At 45.8% G+C, this 17,368-nt stretch overlaps 1 protein-coding gene across 1 annotated transcript; it reads right to left on the minus strand.

Annotated features, from left to right (window-relative positions):
* Positions 1 to 13,636: 13,636 nt before the first annotated feature.
* LOC119328408 (nascent polypeptide-associated complex subunit alpha, muscle-specific form-like) lies at positions 13,637 to 16,348 on the minus strand. Its single transcript, XM_037601394.1, has 3 exons — positions 15,205 to 16,348; positions 14,994 to 15,107; positions 13,637 to 14,082 (listed from the first exon to the last, which is right to left on the minus strand). Exons 1-3 carry the CDS (start codon positions 16,276 to 16,278, stop codon positions 13,948 to 13,950), a joined length of 1,323 nt encoding a protein of 440 aa, XP_037457291.1. The 5' UTR covers positions 16,279 to 16,348; the 3' UTR covers positions 13,637 to 13,947.
* Between the last annotated feature and the right edge of the window lie 1,020 nt (positions 16,349 to 17,368).

The following is a 17,368-nucleotide window of genomic DNA, read 5'->3' on the forward strand; positions in this document are numbered from 1 at the left end:
ATGTCATCTTACTTAAAGCGTTACTCTGTTCTCTTGAACTTAATACTCTAGATGCATGCTGGATAGCGGTCGACATGTGGAGTAATAGTAGTAGATGCGGGCAGGAGTCGGTCTACTTGTCTCGGACGCGATGCCTATATACATGATCATACCTAGATATTCTCATAACTATGCTCAATTTTGTCAATTGCTCAACAGTAATTTGTTTACCCACCGTGAATACTTATGCTCTTGAGAGAAACCACTAGTGAAACCTATGGCCCCCGGGTCTATCTTCCATCATATTTATCTTCCAATACTTAGTTATTTCCTTTGCCATTTATTTTACTTTGCATATTTATCATAAAAATACCAAAAATATTATGTTATCATATCTATCAGATCTCACTCTCGTAAGTGACCGTGTAGGGATTGCCAACCCCTTATCGCGTTGGTTGCGAGGATTTATTTGTTTGTGTAGGTGCGAGGGACTCGTGCGTGGACTCCTGCTGGATTGATACCTTGGTTCTCAAAAACTGAGGGAAATACTTACGCTACTTTGCTGCATCACCATTTCCTCTTCAAGGGAAAACCAACACAGTGCTCAAGAGGTAGCATGCATCACCCTTTCCTCTTCAAGGGAAAACCAACGCAGTGCTCAAGCCTCCAACTAACAAGAGTCCCGGGGAAGTTTTGTTTGCAGTTATTTTGATTTGATTTGCATAAAGCATGGGACTGGGCATCCTGATGACCAGCCATTTTCTCGTGAGTGAGGAGCGGAGTCCACTCCTCTTGAGAATAACCTGCCTAGCATGGAAGATACATACAACCCTAGTTGACACATGAGCTATTCGAGCATACAAAACAGAATGTTTATTTGAAGGTTTAGAGTTTGGCACATACAAATTTACTTGGAATGGCAGGTAGATACCGTATATAGGTAGGTATGGTGGACTCATATGGAAAACTTTGGGGTTTATGGAGTTGGATGTATAAGCAGTATTCCCGCTTAGTACAAGTGAAGGCTAGAAAAAGACTGGGAAGCGACCAGCTAGAGAGCGACAACAGCCATGGACATGCATTGAAATTAATCAACACCAAATGCAAGCATGAGTAGGATATAATGCACCATGAACATAAATATCGTAGAGGCTATGTTGATTTTGTTTCAACTACATGCGTGAACATGTGCCAAGTCAAGCCACTCGAATCGTTCAAAGGAGGATACCACCCTATCATACCACATCACAACCATTTTAATGGCATGTTGGCACGCAAGGTAAACCATTATAAGCTCCTAGCTAATTAAGCATGGCATAAGCAACTAAAATCTCTAATTGTCATTGCAAACATGTTTCTTTCATAATAGGCTGAATCAGGAACGATGAACTAACCATATTTACAAAAACAGGATAGCTCGAGTTCATACCAACTTTTCTCATCTCAATAAGTTCATCATATATCGTCATTATTGCCTTTCACTTGCACGACCGAATAGTGTGGATAATAATAGTGCACATGCATTGGACTAAGCTGGAATCTGCAAGCATTCAATTCAAGAGAGAACACAAGGTAATATGGGCTCTTCGCTAGATCAAAATAATGCATATAAGAGCTACTTAACATTTTAATCATGGTCTTCTCCTCTCGACCCCCAAAGAACAGAAAAGAAACAAAACTATTTACACAAGAAAGCTCCCAACAAGCAAAAGAAGAACGAGAAATCTTTTTGGGTTTTCTTTTTAATTACTACTACTACAACATGCAAAGTAAACTAGCTAAAAGCTATAACAATTTTTTGTTGTTTTTCTTAAGGTTTTTCAAACACACAAGAAGAAAGCATAAAAAGGAAAATAAACTAGCATGGATATTACAATGAAAAAGTATGAGCACCGATAGCTAGCATGAGTGTGTGAACATGAATGTAATGTCGGTGAGAGATACATACTCCCCCAAGCTTAGGCTTTTGGCCTAAGTTGGTTTATGGCCACGGCTGGCCTAGCAGATATCCAAAGTAATAGTTGGGGTCATACTGAGAAGGATCCCCCTGGTGCCATTGGTTGGCAATCTCTTCCGGATTCCACTGATAAACAGACTGCCGGTGAGGATCAAATTGTGGTTCTGGCTCTGGCTCTGTAGCTGGTGTGCGGTTTCGGTAGGCGTGAATGGCCTCCGGTGGAACAAGGTACTTGCCTGCAGATAAGTCAAACAAGGAAGGACCAGGCAAAGTAATAGTCTCAGGGTGATTTTTATCAAATATCAGCTTGTACTTAATCATCTTTTCCTTATTCTTAACGATAAAATCATGTGCTACCATACTCTTATAGTCTAGAAAAACAGGAGGCAGCAACTTCTCTTCCTTCTCATAATGCCTAATAGGTATGTTAAAATGTGCAGCGAGGCGCGAGGCAAAGATACCTCCCAAGATGGGGCCCTTAGTACGGTTAAGATTTAATCGCTTTGCAACAATAGCGCCCATACTAAATGTGTCAACACGGAACAAGGCATGCCACAAAATAACAATATCAGGGGCACTAAGGTTGCCATAGTTTCCACGACCAATTAAGCATCTACTGGCAAATATAGCGAAGTAACGTAAAACAGGAAAATGTATGCTAGTAATTCTTGCATCGGAAACTTTCCTCGTTTCCCCTAGAGCAATTGTATCAATAAACCCTTCCACATCGTCACGATGTGGTTCCTCTACACTGCCCTCAAAAGGGATCAAACAAACCCGACAAAAATCACGAAGTGACATCTCCTTATGCTCATCATATAAATAAAATTCCATCGTAGGTGGTGAGCTCCTAGCATGGAAAATGAAAGTTTTGCACAAAGATATTGGTGAGTAAGAGATACTGTTCGCGTTGGCCGTGGAGGAAGGTGGTGAGGCCTACATTCTCAGCCAACTCATAGAAATCATCATAAATCCCGGTTGCTCTCAAGAAATCATCACAAGGCCATTCACACGGCCAAACCTTCGCGGTGCGAGGGAGATTATACTTGGGCTTCTTGTTCTCTTCACTTTGTTTATCCTTCGAGCTTCGGCTCGATGAGCCTCTAAAAAATCTCTTCATCTTTTTTTGAAATTTTCTGAAATTTTTAGCAACTTGAAAATAAAAGTGAACCAAGCTCAATAAAATTGATAGCAACTACTCCTACAAGTGCCTAGAGGATATATCATGCATTAAAACTACTTTTGACCATATAAATTTGACCTGCAAGCTCAAGAAAAAGGTCACCTAAGCAGCAAAAAATTGCAATGAATAAAGCACTAGAACAAAAACTAATTGGACCAATGGAGGAGTCACATACCAAAGAACAATCCCCCAAAGCAGTTTTGTGAATGGAGCTTTTAGCAAGGAGATCGAAAATGGCAGCAAGATGAGCTTGAACTCGGGTTTGAGCTGGCTAGTGATTTTTTTGGGAGGAAGAAGGAGTGTGTGGTAGCTGGAATAAGTGGAGGGGAGCCACCATGGGCTCACGAGGCAGAGGGGCACGCCCAGGGGGGTGGGCGCGCCCTAGACCCTCATGGCCAGGTGCTTGCTCCCCCTGTTGTGTTCTCAGTGCCAGATATTCTCAAATATTTTAGAAAAAAATCAGATTTAATTTTCAGGGCATTTGGAGAACTTTTATTTTCGGGGTATTTTTTATTGCATGGATAATTCAGAAAACAGACAGAAAAATACTATTTTTGCTTTATTTAATATAAATAACAGAAAGTAAAAGGGGGATACAGAGAGTTGTGTTTCCTAAATTCATCCATCTCATGCACATCAAAATGAATCCACTAACAAGGTTGATCAGGTCTTGTTAACAAACTCATTTCGAATAACATGAAACCGGAGAATTTTCGAATAACACTATGTTACCTCAATGGGGATATGCATGTCCCCAACAATAAGAATATCATATTTCTTCTTGACAGTAGGAAGAGGAAATTCAAAACCTCCGATAGTAATTGTTGAAAATTTTCCAATAGAATTGATACTATGGACTTGAGGTTGTTTCCTCGGAAAGTGTACCGTATGCTCATTACCATTAACATGAAAAGTGACATTGCCTTTGGTGCAATCAATAACAGCCCCTACAGTATTCAAAAAGGGTCTTCCAAGAATAATAGACATACTATCGTCCTCGGGAATATCAAGAATAACAAAGTCTGTTAAAATAGTAACGTTTGCAACCATAACAGGCACATCCTCACAAACACCGATAGGTATAGCAGTTGATTTATCAGCCATTTGCAAAGATATTTCAGTAGGTGTCAACTTACTCAAATCAAGTCTACGATATAAGGAGAGAGGCATAACACTAACACTGGATCCAAGATCACATAAAGCAGTTTTAACATAGTTTCTTTTAATGGAGCATGGTATAGTTGGTACTCCTGAATCTCCAAATTTCTTTGGTATTCCACCCTTAAAAGTATAATTAGCAAACATGGTGGAAATTTCAGCTTCAGGTATCTTTCTCTTATTTGTAACAATATCTTTCATATATTTAGCATAAGGATTCATTTTAAGCATATCAGTCAAACGCATACGCAAAAAGATAGGTCTAATCATTTCAGCAAAGCGCTCAAAATCCTCATCATCCTTTTTCTTGGATGGTTTAGGAGGAAAAGGCATGGGTTGTTGAACCCATGGTTCTCTTTCTTTACCGTGCTTCCTAGCAACAAAGTCTCCCTTATCATAACGTTGATTCTTTGATTGTGGGTTATCAATATCAACAACAGGTTCAATTTCTACATCATTATTATTGCTAGGTTGAGCATCAACATGAACATCATCATTAACATTATCACTAGGTTCATGTTCATTACCAGATTATGTTTCAGCATCAAAAATAGAAATATCATTGGGATTCTCAGGTGTGTCAACAACAGGTTCACTAGAAGCATGCAAAGTCCTATCATTTTTCTTTTTATTCCTTTTAGAAGGACTAGGTGCATCTACATTAGCTCTCTGAGAATCCTGCTCAATTCTCTTAGGGTGGCCCTCAGGATACAGAGGTTCCCGAGTCACTTTACCTCCTGTAGTTGCAACTCTAACAACAAAGTCATTATTTTTACTATTCAATTCATTAAGCAAATCATTCTGAGCTTTAAATACTTGTTCTACTTGAGTGGTAACCATAGAAGCATGTTTACTAATAAGTTTAAGTTCACCTTTAACACTAGACATATAATCACTCAAGTGTTCAATCATATAAGCATTATGTTTCAATTATCTACCAACATAAGCATTAAAATATTCTTGCTAAACCATAAAGTTATCAAATTCATCCAAACATTGGTTAGCAAACTTAGCAGGAGGGATTTCAACTTTATCATATCTATAGAGAGAATTTACCTTTACTACCTGTGTCGGGTTATCAAGACCATGTGTTCCTTCAATAGGTAATGAATTAAGACCATGTATTTCTTCAACAGGAGGTAAATTCTTAACATCTTCAGCTTTTATACCTTTTTATTTCATAGATTTCTTTGCCTCTTGCATATCTTCAGGACTGAGAAATAGAATACCCCTTTTCTTTGGAGTTGGATTAGGAGTTGGTTCAGGAAGTGTCCAATTATTTTCATTAGTCAACATATTATTCAATAGCAATTCAGCTTGATCAAAAGTTCTTTCCCTGAAAACACAACCAACACAACTATCCAGGTAATCTCTAGAAGCATCGATTAGTCCATTATAAAAGATATCAAGTATTTCATTTTTCTTGAGAGGATGATCAGGCAAAGCATTAAGTAATTGGAGAAGTCTCCCCCAAGCTTGTGGGAGACTCTCTTCTTCAATTTGCACAAAATTATATATTTCCCTTAAGGCATCTTGTTTCTTATGAGCGGGGAAATATTTAGTAGAGAAGTAATAAATCATATCCTGGGGACTACGCACACAACCAGGATCAAGAGAATTAAACCGTATCTTAGCATCACCCTTTAATGAGAATGGAAATAATTTAAGGATATAATAATAGCGAGTTTTCTCATCATTAGTGAACAGGGTAGCTATATCATTTAATTTAGTAAGATGTTCCACAACAGTTTCAGATTCATAGCCATAGAAAGGATCAGATTCAACCAAAGTAATTAACTCAGGATCAACAGAGAAATCATAATCCTTATCAGTAATAAAGATAGGTGAAGTAGCATAAGCAGGATTATATTTCATTCTAGCATTCAGAGATTTTTGTTTAAGCTTAGCTAATAGTTTTGTGAAGTCCGGATAATCAAGCTACAGTAATTCCTCGCTAATGATGCCATGTCACTTCGATTACTGATGATAAACTCGGGTTGATTCGAAACCGATTCAAATTCAAAATCAAGTCAAATGGTAAAAGTTTTCAAACATTGGAACTAAATTGTTCGGAATGTGGTAAGTAATTCATAATAAATACTAGTAGAGAAATCAACATTTTTAAAAGTAATTAAATGCACTAATTTAAAATAAACAACACCTAAAACAAATTATATAAATGCATTTAAAAAATAATCAAATACTAACTATTTTATTAATGTGCCAAAATATTTATGGCAGTAAAAAAACAAAAAGATAGAAAGAACTCCCCCTCGGCCCAACTGGGCCATGGCCCAGCCAGGCCGGCCCTACTTCCTCCCCGGCCCAACCGCGCCTATAACCCACCCCACTGCCCCGGTGACCTAGATCGGTCCACCCACTTCCTCCCCACTCCAACGTCGCTTGCCCCACTCCCCCTCTGCCTCCCCTCGATCTGGATTGGGGGCAGGCGCCTCGTCGCCACTCGCTAGGCCACCCCGCCGCGCTGACCCCGCCGCCACCGCGCTGACGCCGCCCGACGCTACCTCGCCGTCGCCCGCCTCCTCAACCCTTCCTCCTACATGGATCCGGTCGGGGGAAATCGACGCCCCCGATGCCCTGCGCCCGCGCCGATGCCGGACCCAGTCGTCATCATCCCCGCCCGTCGAAGCCGTTCGCCGCCTTGACCACGATCCTCTCCCCCCGTCTACGCACGTCGTCCCCGTCCTCCTCCTCACCGACCAACCCCGAGCCTCAACGCCCCTCTCCCTGTCAAACGCCGATGAGGCACTGGCCCACCTCTTTTCTCTCGCGGTCACCGCGCCGCCGTCCCCCTCATAGCAGCGCTCGCCGCGCCCCGTGCTCGCCCAAGGCCGCCCGCGCGCCCGCACACACATCGCCTCGACGACCTCTGCTCACGCGCGCGCCCCACAGCCTCCGCTGCTCACACTGGCTTTCTGCTGCACCCCGTGCTCCGGCACCCCGGTATCCCTCTGCACCACTGCGGCCATCGGCCTGCGCTCGCTCACGCGCTCGGTGCGTCGGGCCTGCACCTCCAGCCTGCCTTGCCGGTTCGCCGTGACCGTCTCTCGCCCACACCTCCTGCCGCCCCCTATGGCCGCCGCCGCTTCGCACTCCCATCGCTGTCTTGCTCGCCGCCCACGGCGGCCAGCTCCTGCTGCGCTCCTTGCTCTACCGCGTCGCCGGCTCCGGCTACCACCCCCACTGCTCTGTGTCGCACTTGGCCGCGTCCCTCCGGTCCCAGCCGGCGCCTCTTCGGCGCCCGCGGCGTCCCATCGGCCTCCGCCCGGTTCTGCCTAGTTGGGCGCCCACATGCCCGCGCGCCCATAACCAGCATGCCCGCTAAGGCCTTCCCAGGCCTATGACAAAAGGCCCCGCCTCCAGAACGTTTTAAAAATAAAAAATAAGTAAAAATACTAATAATTAAAATTTTAAATAATTAACTAAATAATTAATTAACTTAATTAATCATAATTATATTAATCTAATCACTAATTAACCTAATTAACTGTTAGTTAATTAAACAGAGTATGACAGTGGGACCCACACGGCAGTTTGACCAGTCAACACCCTGTTGACTACTGACATCATGATGACGTGACGTCAGCAAACACTATTATGGATAATGTTAAATTAAAATAATTAAATAAATCCTAAAAATAATTTAAATCTTTTAAAATTAATATAAAATAAACCGTAGCTCGGATGGAAAAACTTTGTACATGAAAGTTGCTCAGAACGACGAGACGAATCCGGATGCGCAGCCCGTTCGTCCGCCACACATACCTAGCATAGTAAAAACACAACTTTCCCCCTCTGATTCATCGGCCCAAAAACGCGAAACACCGGGGATATTTTCCCGGTTGTTTTCCCCCTTCACCGGTATCACCTCCTACTGCGTTAGGGCGCACCTAGCACCGTTAATTGTCATGTCATGAATTGTTATGCATTTGTTTGCATTGTATTCATTGTTTCTTCCCCCTCTTCTCTCCGGTAGACTACGAGACTGACGTCGCTGCTGGTGCCCTAACCGACTACGTTGTTGACGACCCCTACTTGCCAGAGCAACCAGGCAAGCCCCCCCTTGATCACCAGATATCACCTATTCTTATCTCTACTGCTTGCATCAGAGTAGTGTAGCATGTTACTGCTTTCAATTAATCCTATCCTGATGCATAGTCTGTCATTATTGCTACAATTATTGATACCTTACCTGCAATCCTAAATGCTTAGTATAGGATGCTAGTTTATCATTAGTGGCCCTACATTCTCGTCCGTCTGCCATGCTATACTGTCGGCCGTGATCACTCGGGAAGTGATCACGGGTATATACTTATATACATAATAAATGATACTTGTGGTGACTAAAGTCGGGTCGGCTCGTAGAGTACCCGCGAGTGATTCACGGATTGGGTTCGAAAGGACGTTTGTCCTGACGGCCCTCTGAGTGGACCCTTGTGGCGGAGCGACAGGGTAGGTCGAGACCACCTAGGAGAGAGGTGGGCCTGGCCCTGGTCGGCGTCCGCGGTTATTTCAAAATAACACGCTTAATGAGAGCTTGGTATTTGATCTGAGTCTGGCCACTGGCCTATACGCACTAACCAACTACGCGGGAACAATTATGGGTACTCGACGTCGTGGTATCAGCCGAAGCCTTCGTGGCGTCAGCGACTGAGCGGTGCGCGCCGGATTGGACTGGAACGCCTGCTCTTGTATTAGGGAGGCTAGGTCTGCTTCCGGCCGCCCACGCAACATGCAGGTGTGCAATGGGCGACAGGCCCAGACCCTTGCGCCATAGGATTTAGACCGACATGCTGACCTCTCTGTTGTGCCTAGGTGGGGCTGCGACGTGTTGATCTTCCGAGGCCGGGCATGAGCCAGGAAAGTGTGTCCGGACAAAGGGGATCGAGCGTGTTGGGAAATGTGGTGCACCCTTGCAGGGAAGTTTATCTATTCGAATAGCCGTGTCCCTCGGTAAAAGGATGACCCGGAGTTGTACCTTGACCTTATGACAACTAGAACCGGATACTTAATAAAACACACCCTTCCAAGTGCCAGATACACCGGTGAGTGCTCTCTCACAGGGCGACGAGAGGAGGATCACCAGGTAGGATTATGCTATGCGATGATACTTGGTGAACTTACCATCTACTCTCTTCTTCTGCTGCAAGATGGAGGTTGCCAGAAGCATAGTCTTCGATAGGACAAGCTATCCCCCTCTTATTCTGGCATTCTGCAGTTCAGTCCACATATACCACCCCTTTCATTTGATACCAATGCATATGTAGTGTAGCTCCTTGCTTGCGAGTACTTTGGATGAGTACTCATGGTTGCTTTGCTCCCCCTTTTTCTCCTTTCTATACCCGATTGTTGCGACTAGACGTTGGAGTCCAGGAGCCAGACGCCACCGTCGACGACGACTCCTACTACCCTAGAGGTACCTACTACTACGTGCAGGCCGCTGACGACGACCAGGAGTAGTTCAGGAGGATCCCAAGCAGGAGGCATGCACCTCTTTTGATATGTATCCCAGTTTGTGCTAGCCTTCTTAAGGCAAACTTGTTTAACTTATGTCTGTACTCGGATATTGTTGCTTCCGCTGACTCGTCTATGATCGAGCTCTTGTATTCGAGCCCTCGAGGCCCCTGGCTTGTAATATGATGCTTGTATGACTTATTTTATTTGTAGAGTTGTGTTGTGATATCTTCCCGTGAGTCCCTGATCTTGATCGTACACGTTTGCGTGTATGATTAGTGTACGATTGAATCGAGGGCGTCACAAGTTTCTTAAGATCACTTCTATCATTGCATGCAAGAAAGTCTTTAGCAATTTCTTCATCCATAACATAACCCTCAGGAACAACAGGCAATTCATATCTAGAGGGAGAATCTTCATCATCACTTTCATCAATATTATCAGTTTTCATAATTTCATTCTCTCTAGCCCTAGCAAGTTGTTCATCAAGAAATTCACCAAGTGGCATAGTAGTATCAAGCATAGAAGTAGTTTCATCATACGTATCATGCATAGCAGAAGTGGCATCATCAATAACATGTGATATATCAGAATGAATAGCAGAAGCAGGTTTAGGTGTCGCAAGCTTACTCAAAACAGAAGGTGAATCAAGTGCAGAGCTAGATGACAGTTCCTTACCTCCCCTCGTAGTTGAGGGATAAATCTTGGTTCTTGGATCTTTCAAGTTCTTCGTAGTGATAAGCAGATATAAATCCCAAGTGACTCAAAGAATAGAGCTATGCTCCTCGGTAACGGCGCCAAAAAATAGTCTTGATAACCCACAAGTATAAATGATCGCAACAGTTTTCGAGGGTAGAGTACGATGTAATCACAATTCAGTCTAAATGTAATCACAATTCAGTCTATGATCACGATGAATACTTTATACAAAAACTTCTAGCAATATACCAGGTGATTACAATGATCTAGTTTAGCATATAAACAATGAGAATGAGTAACTATGTCAAACTATATGAAACTATCTATATGAGCATGTGACAATAAATCCCTAAGTCATGTATAATCTAATGAAAAATGGAATGATGACACATGGGAGCATATGCTCCTACCATCCAAAAACATTTCAAAATGTCAAAAAAAATCAAAACAAAAAAATAATAATGTGTACATCTCAATATTCTATGTGCGCACGCCAAGTTTTGTGGAAAACTGGCATTTTATGTGGCTTGTGTAAAAAAGATAAAGAAATGTCTCGTGAAAAGTCCTTTTTAACACTGAATTTTGTCTTTTTTACACATGACACAAAAATTATTGGTTTTTCACGAAACGATTTTGTGAGTATATAGAATCTCAAGATGTACGCACAAAACATATTTTTGGAATTTGGTGACATTTCAAAATACGTCTAAAGCACATTTTATAAACCAGGAGCATGCTCCTGGGTGCCAAAACGCCCACGCATGTGTTTCCCCCCTTGCCTTCTTCTCAAGCGGAGCAGCCGCCACGCAACCTTGCCCATGGCCGGAACCGACAACTCCGGCGGGCCAGAGAAGCCGACGGGTGTTGAACTAGTAAGGACATGAACAATGGTGACATCATCTAGTGCTGCCCCAAGACCTCCACATCATCACAACAAAAATGAGACTACCATTCAGTTTTCATTCAATCTAACCGATAGCCTTGTGACGTGAGCTAGCCTTTTCTCACTTCCCATCTTTTTCTCGCCATAGCACATGGACTTTACCTTTTCTTCTTCCACGCACTCTCTCTCCCTCCCAAGAGCACCGCATGCACTACCACATTTGTGGCCAAAATCACTATTCTAACCTTGTCAAAAATCTTCAGCACAAAATAACCTCTCCCAAAAACTATTTCATGTTCTGATCCTTTTTGAAACGTCAAACCTCATGGCGTTATTGTCCAAAGTAGAAACGCCATACTATCCAGCGTTGCAATCGGCCACGTGGCAAGAAAAAACGCCGAAGTAGGCTGCGTTGGTAGAAACGCCATAACTGCTGGCGTTGCTGCTGGACGTGCAAACGCCAAAGTTTTAGGCGTTGCACTCCTGATCCATTGCTACAACTAGCATCCAGCATGCATGTATGTTACCTCGCCGGCAATGCATGAAATAGTTTGACTCTTCTTTCGGTTGATACATGCATGCTATACATTAGTTAGAGCAACTCCAACGCGGACGACAATTTTATCCGTTTTTAGTCTGTTTGGATCGGCCGTCTGCTCGGCGTCCACCTTATTTTTTTTAATCAGTGGTGCGTCCAACGCCCTCAACCCATTTCATGTCCGCGCAGAAATTTGAAAGGCCCGCGGCAATAAATCATGCCAGCGCCCATGCCGTCGCCCAAAGTTCATGCCGGCATCATGTTAGCGGCCGGCATACAATGCCAGCCTTAAAAAAAAACCACCACATAGTTCATGCGGGCGCACTTGTCAGCGGCCGGCGATCGACGCCGCATCCCGCTTGTCCTCCTTCTTGTAGTTGGCCTCCCCCTCGGTCGTGGCTTTTCGCCCTCCCCAACCTCCTCCACGGCTTTCTTTCCCACACGCGTCATGAGGGCGGCATATTGCGCCTTGAACTTCTCCTCCCTGTTGATGATCGCTGCTTCCTCCCTTGCGTCCACCGCGTGCCTGCGGCCCTTCCTCTTGGCCGACTCCAAGGCCGACGTCAACTGCTTCTTCTTCTTGGATGGCACCGCAGTCTTGTGGGGGGCGCGGGGCTTGCCTTTGCCGGAGGGGCGGGGGTGAGGCCGGACGAGGCGAGGGAGGCGAGGACGCCGGCGGCATCGAGGTCGTCGTCCATGGCTCGCGGCCGGGAGCACAAGCGGGCGGGAGGTTTTGGAGAATTGGAGGTTGTTCGCTTTGCCACCAACTAGCGGGCCAGGGGAAAGAGTAGGCGCGCGCCGCGCGTGTTCGCTTCGTGTCCTCGCCGACGCAAATAAAACTCAAAATTGGGTTGGGAATGAGTCAATAGACAGATGAAAAACGGACGCGCGTTCATTTGAGTCGGCGTGTTTTCTATCTGCGGCGACCAAAACGGACAAGCACGAAAGGGTCGATCACATGCATGTTGCATGCAGGTAGACGTCGTTTTCTCTGTGAAATCAGCAGAGAGCGACATCATTTGTTCTCTAGCACATGTTTATATATGCATCAAAATCAAAACTCAAAAGTATAGTCACCACTACGATTGGTGTGGCTGGCAGCTGACCACTACGTATAACATGCATGCATCAATCGAAGAAGAGTCAAACTGTTTCATGCATTGCCGGCGAGGTAACATGCATGCATGCTGGATGCGAGTTGTAGCAATGGACCAGGAGTGCAAAGCCCAAGACTTTGGCGTTTTCACGTCCAACGGCAACGCCACCAGGTATGGCGTTTCTACCAACGCGGCCTACTTCGGCGTTTCGACTTGTCACGTGGCCGGCTAGCAACGCTGAATAGTACGGCGTTTCTGTTTTGGACAGTAATGCCACGAAGTTTGGCGTTTCAAAAAAGATCAAATCATGAAATAGTTTCTGGGAGAGGTCATTTTGTGCTGAAGATTTCTGACAAGGTCAGAATTATGATTTTGACCCACATTTGTCCATGGACCACTCTCTCTCTCCCTCAAGCTGCTACCTCCTCTACAAGCTGCACCTGAGCTCTGCAAGCTAACGTCTTTTTCTCCTCTCTCCTCCACGGCAGCTCGCCTACGACGTGGACCTGCGGGGCAGCTGTCCAGCGTGGGGCGTTGGCCATGCCCTAAGGACACGTATTTGGGACTATAAATTTTGCAGAAAAGCCTCCGAGAAATCTCACTGTCACCGATGCCGTCCTTCTCCGTCGAACTGGACGGCCAAACATGGTCAAACCACACTGCGTCAGAACAATTTTAATACGTCTCCATCGAAAGCATGGTCCAACCGTAGCTGACTGGGCACAGAAACTTAATCTGCCCACATTCAGCGTTTCCTGAGTTCGATGACTAAAAATTGCATACGACTGACAAGTTCAATCCTATGACGAATTCCACTCTACCCGTAGCGCTTTCTTAAGCAAAACAACGCAGTTACAACTGGCCAAAAATCAGGCCAGGGGCACGGCAAATTGCTAGTCGGGTGGAAAGCGCAAAAGACTCTGCCAGTAGGGAGCAATCCGATCCGTCGATAAAGCAAAAACAGAGTCTCAGGATTATTCAGTGGCGGTGGTCAAAGCAGAACTCCTTGTGGACACCACAAGCGCAGGTCACGCGCACCACCACTTCGGCGCCGGTGCAGGCTGCTGCTGGCGCGGCTGGTGTGGCAACGCTGGATACTTCCACCTCCCGATGCTGTGCAGTGCAGGTAAGGATGTCATCAGGAAACAGGTTTACCAAAATGAAAGTAGGAAACCCAAAGAAACTAAGGAAACTGTATAAGGAAACACATGCAATGTTCTGCAGACATCTAACTAAAGTGATATTTGAATCAAGAAATATGAGGCACAGGATTAAAACTTATTTGCGGAGATAATAAGATTCAGATAGCGGTATGTTTAGCGCTAAGTGTACCTGCTCGATCGGTCACTAAGCAAAGAAATGATCAGGTTCAAGTATGTCAAGGATGCAGAGTATACTAATCAAAATGTTGAACTGTGCACATGAGACCATAAGCTTCAGATAGCAGTATGTCTTTCTCCAAAAGTATCCAATCAATTATGAAGAAGCTAAGAAATGATCAGGTTACAGTGACCAAACTGTTCAAGCCTGGAGAACTGGAGAGTACGGTATGATGATCGATCACAAAGCAAAGCAATTATATGATGTTCAAGCATGATAATTATACCGATGAGATAATAAGCTTCAGATGACAGTATGTTTGGCTTCTAGACTATATGATGATCGATCACAAAGCTAAGAAATTATCAGGATACACTGAACAAAATGTTCAAGCCTGGTGAATTGGAGAGTATACTAATATGAGCAGTGCTTCTACTAATATAAATGTGAAGTGCACATTCTACCAGAACTGTAAGTACACTGGGGAGATCATAAGTTTCAGACAAGAGTCAGTTTGTCTCTAGAAGTATCTAATCGGTGGATCAAGAATCTAAGAAATAATCAATTTCAATACGCCGACAAAAATGTTCAAGCAGGATAATATTTGAGGATAAGCTTTCGGTAACAGCATTCTGAAGTGGTGACTCGAACGCTCATCAGGAAATGGAATGGAAATATCAACAACAGAATGCGTAAGGCATTACCTGCTTGCTCGCCTTCCCAGCTGACGAATGCTTCGCCGGCGCTGGGACGAACGTGGAGCCCGACCCGCATGGCGAAGTCGAGCTGGACGCCTCACTGCAGGCCTTCCTGGCCTCCTGCGGCGATCCAATCGGCACATCAGATTCAGAGGCAACGGACAAAGCAATCAAGAATTGCAAGATGCAGAAGAATATGACTGGAGAATCATCGTACCTGCTTGCCAGAGGAGCGGGATGTCTCGCCATTCGCGGGAGTGGCCTTCGCCGGCGAGGTGAAGAACGTGCAGCACGGCCTGGCCGATGACCCGGACTGGATGGAGGAGCGGGAGGTCTCGCCGGCGGTGACCGAGGCGTACGTCTTGACAACCTTCTGCGGCGGCTCAATGGCCTGCTGGCTCCCGCGGAGCGTGCTCACGATGCCTTGTTGTCGCCGCGGCCTCTTCTTCCTGTCGCCGCCAGACTTGCGCACGAGCGGCGCCAAAATCTTCGATGCCGAGAAGACAAACGACGGGGATGTCGGAGAACTTGCGTGCCCGATGGGGGGCCCCGGCGAAGGGAAGAAAGCCAAGCCACCGCTATCGGTGGAGCCCGTGTGCGCGTGCTTCGGGGAAGGGAAGGACGCCACGGCGCACCCGCCGTGGTATTCCCTGGGCGACAGGGACGGCTCGGTAGACAAGGACGCGAGGCCGCCGCCGGCAGGAGAGTTCGCTGGCGTGAGCGGCTGCTCCGGCGAAGCCGAGAACATGAATCCACCGTTGGCAGTGGGGCCCGCCGTCGGCTTCTGTGGCGAATCCATGAACGTGAGCCCGCCGCTCAAGGTGCCGCCCGTGGGCGTTGTCGGCTGCCCCGGTGGAGCCAAGAACGATAGGGCGCTGACACCGGAGCCCGTCGGAGACGGCGTGCTGGGCGTGTCCTCCAAGAACGCGAAGATGTTGCCCCCATTGCCGCCGCCGCTACCACCGATACACGGACGCACCGACGGGAATGAGAAGTCACCGGCGGGGGACCCCGTGCGCGACAGCAAAGGCGGCGCGGTGCTCGGGGAGAGGCGCGGTGAAGGCGGCTGTGAGGGGGAGGGCGAGGAGTCGAAGGGGTGGAGCTCGACCAGCAACTTCTTGCGCGGCGAAACGGGCGGGAGGAGGCAGCGGCGCTTGCGTCCCCCGGGCCCGGCGACGCCGCCTGGCGCGGAAAAGGTGACCGCCGAGTGCTGGGGATCGATGCGGAGCTCGGCGAGGTGGTGCGGCGACGGCGCGAGGAAGAAGCTGCGGTGGAGGTCGGCCGCCATCATCTCGATCGTCGGCGCTCCCGAGTTCTTCGGTTCTTGCGTGGTGGTGGCGGTGGTTGGTCTCGGAAGGAAGTGGTTGGTTGGTTGGTTAGTTTGGCGTCGTCCTTCTCAGATTTATAACTGATCAGCGTTGGCTTTGGGCTGCGGTTTTTTTTTTTCACTTTTTAAAATTGGTCTAGTGTCACTTTTTTTTGGTTAGCGTTGGCTTTTCTCTCTCTTTATTTAACGGCATGGCCAATGCATATCCCCAGAGTAATGCCTCACATGCCATGTAGGATCGGTCCAGTGCGTAAAGTAGAAAAAGTTGAGATGAAGAGTAGGGATGCATGTGTAGTGAGAGTCATTTTCTATTCTTTGATGAGGCCCACTAGTAGTAGCTTGCATTGGGGAGAAAAAAAATCAACATAGATATCTCAAATTATTTTTTGTTATGGGGCATCCGTATCCATATGTCACCATTGTACATGCCCTAAGAACGCGTTGGCTTTGGATCAGGTAACAAGTGGCACTCCGAAAGAGACATAAAAGTGGGTGTGGTATAATTTATTGATTTACATCATTAAAAAGCGTTTTCTACATTTCTAAAATGTGCCAACTCCAACGGATGATGTATATTTGGTGACGTAAAGCTCCTACTCCAACAGATGATATATTTATAAAGATGTAAAACAAGACTCTGCAGATTCACATCCAGCCACCCACATAGACAGACACATTCATAGATTGGTGGCTTGACAAGAGAAGAAACTTCACAGGTAGAACCAAGTGCGGTTTCGACTCATTGGTGGTTGCTACTGCTTGGTCTTTATGAAAGCAGCGGAATGCCAGGGTGTTCAAGAGAGTCCACGAGCATAGACCTCCACCACGACTGGTAGATCAGGTGCTTTCAGAGGTTAAGGATTGAAGCCTTGCTGGCTTTGGTGTTGGAGGATTAGATCCGTTTGTGAGAGAGTGACTTAGTTTTATTTAGCTGGTGTTGGTGTGGGTTTCTTGCCCGTCGGGATGTCCGCATCTTGGCCTGGTATGTTGTAATTATACTTTCTGCCTTCTATAAAAATATGGTACGTCATTGGTGTGCTCTCGAAAAAAAGAT

The sequence above is a fragment of the Triticum dicoccoides genome, chromosome 7A, assembly GCF_002162155.2.
Source record: "Triticum dicoccoides isolate Atlit2015 ecotype Zavitan chromosome 7A, WEW_v2.0, whole genome shotgun sequence".
In the NCBI taxonomy this organism is placed as follows: Eukaryota; Viridiplantae; Streptophyta; class Magnoliopsida; order Poales; family Poaceae; genus Triticum; species Triticum dicoccoides.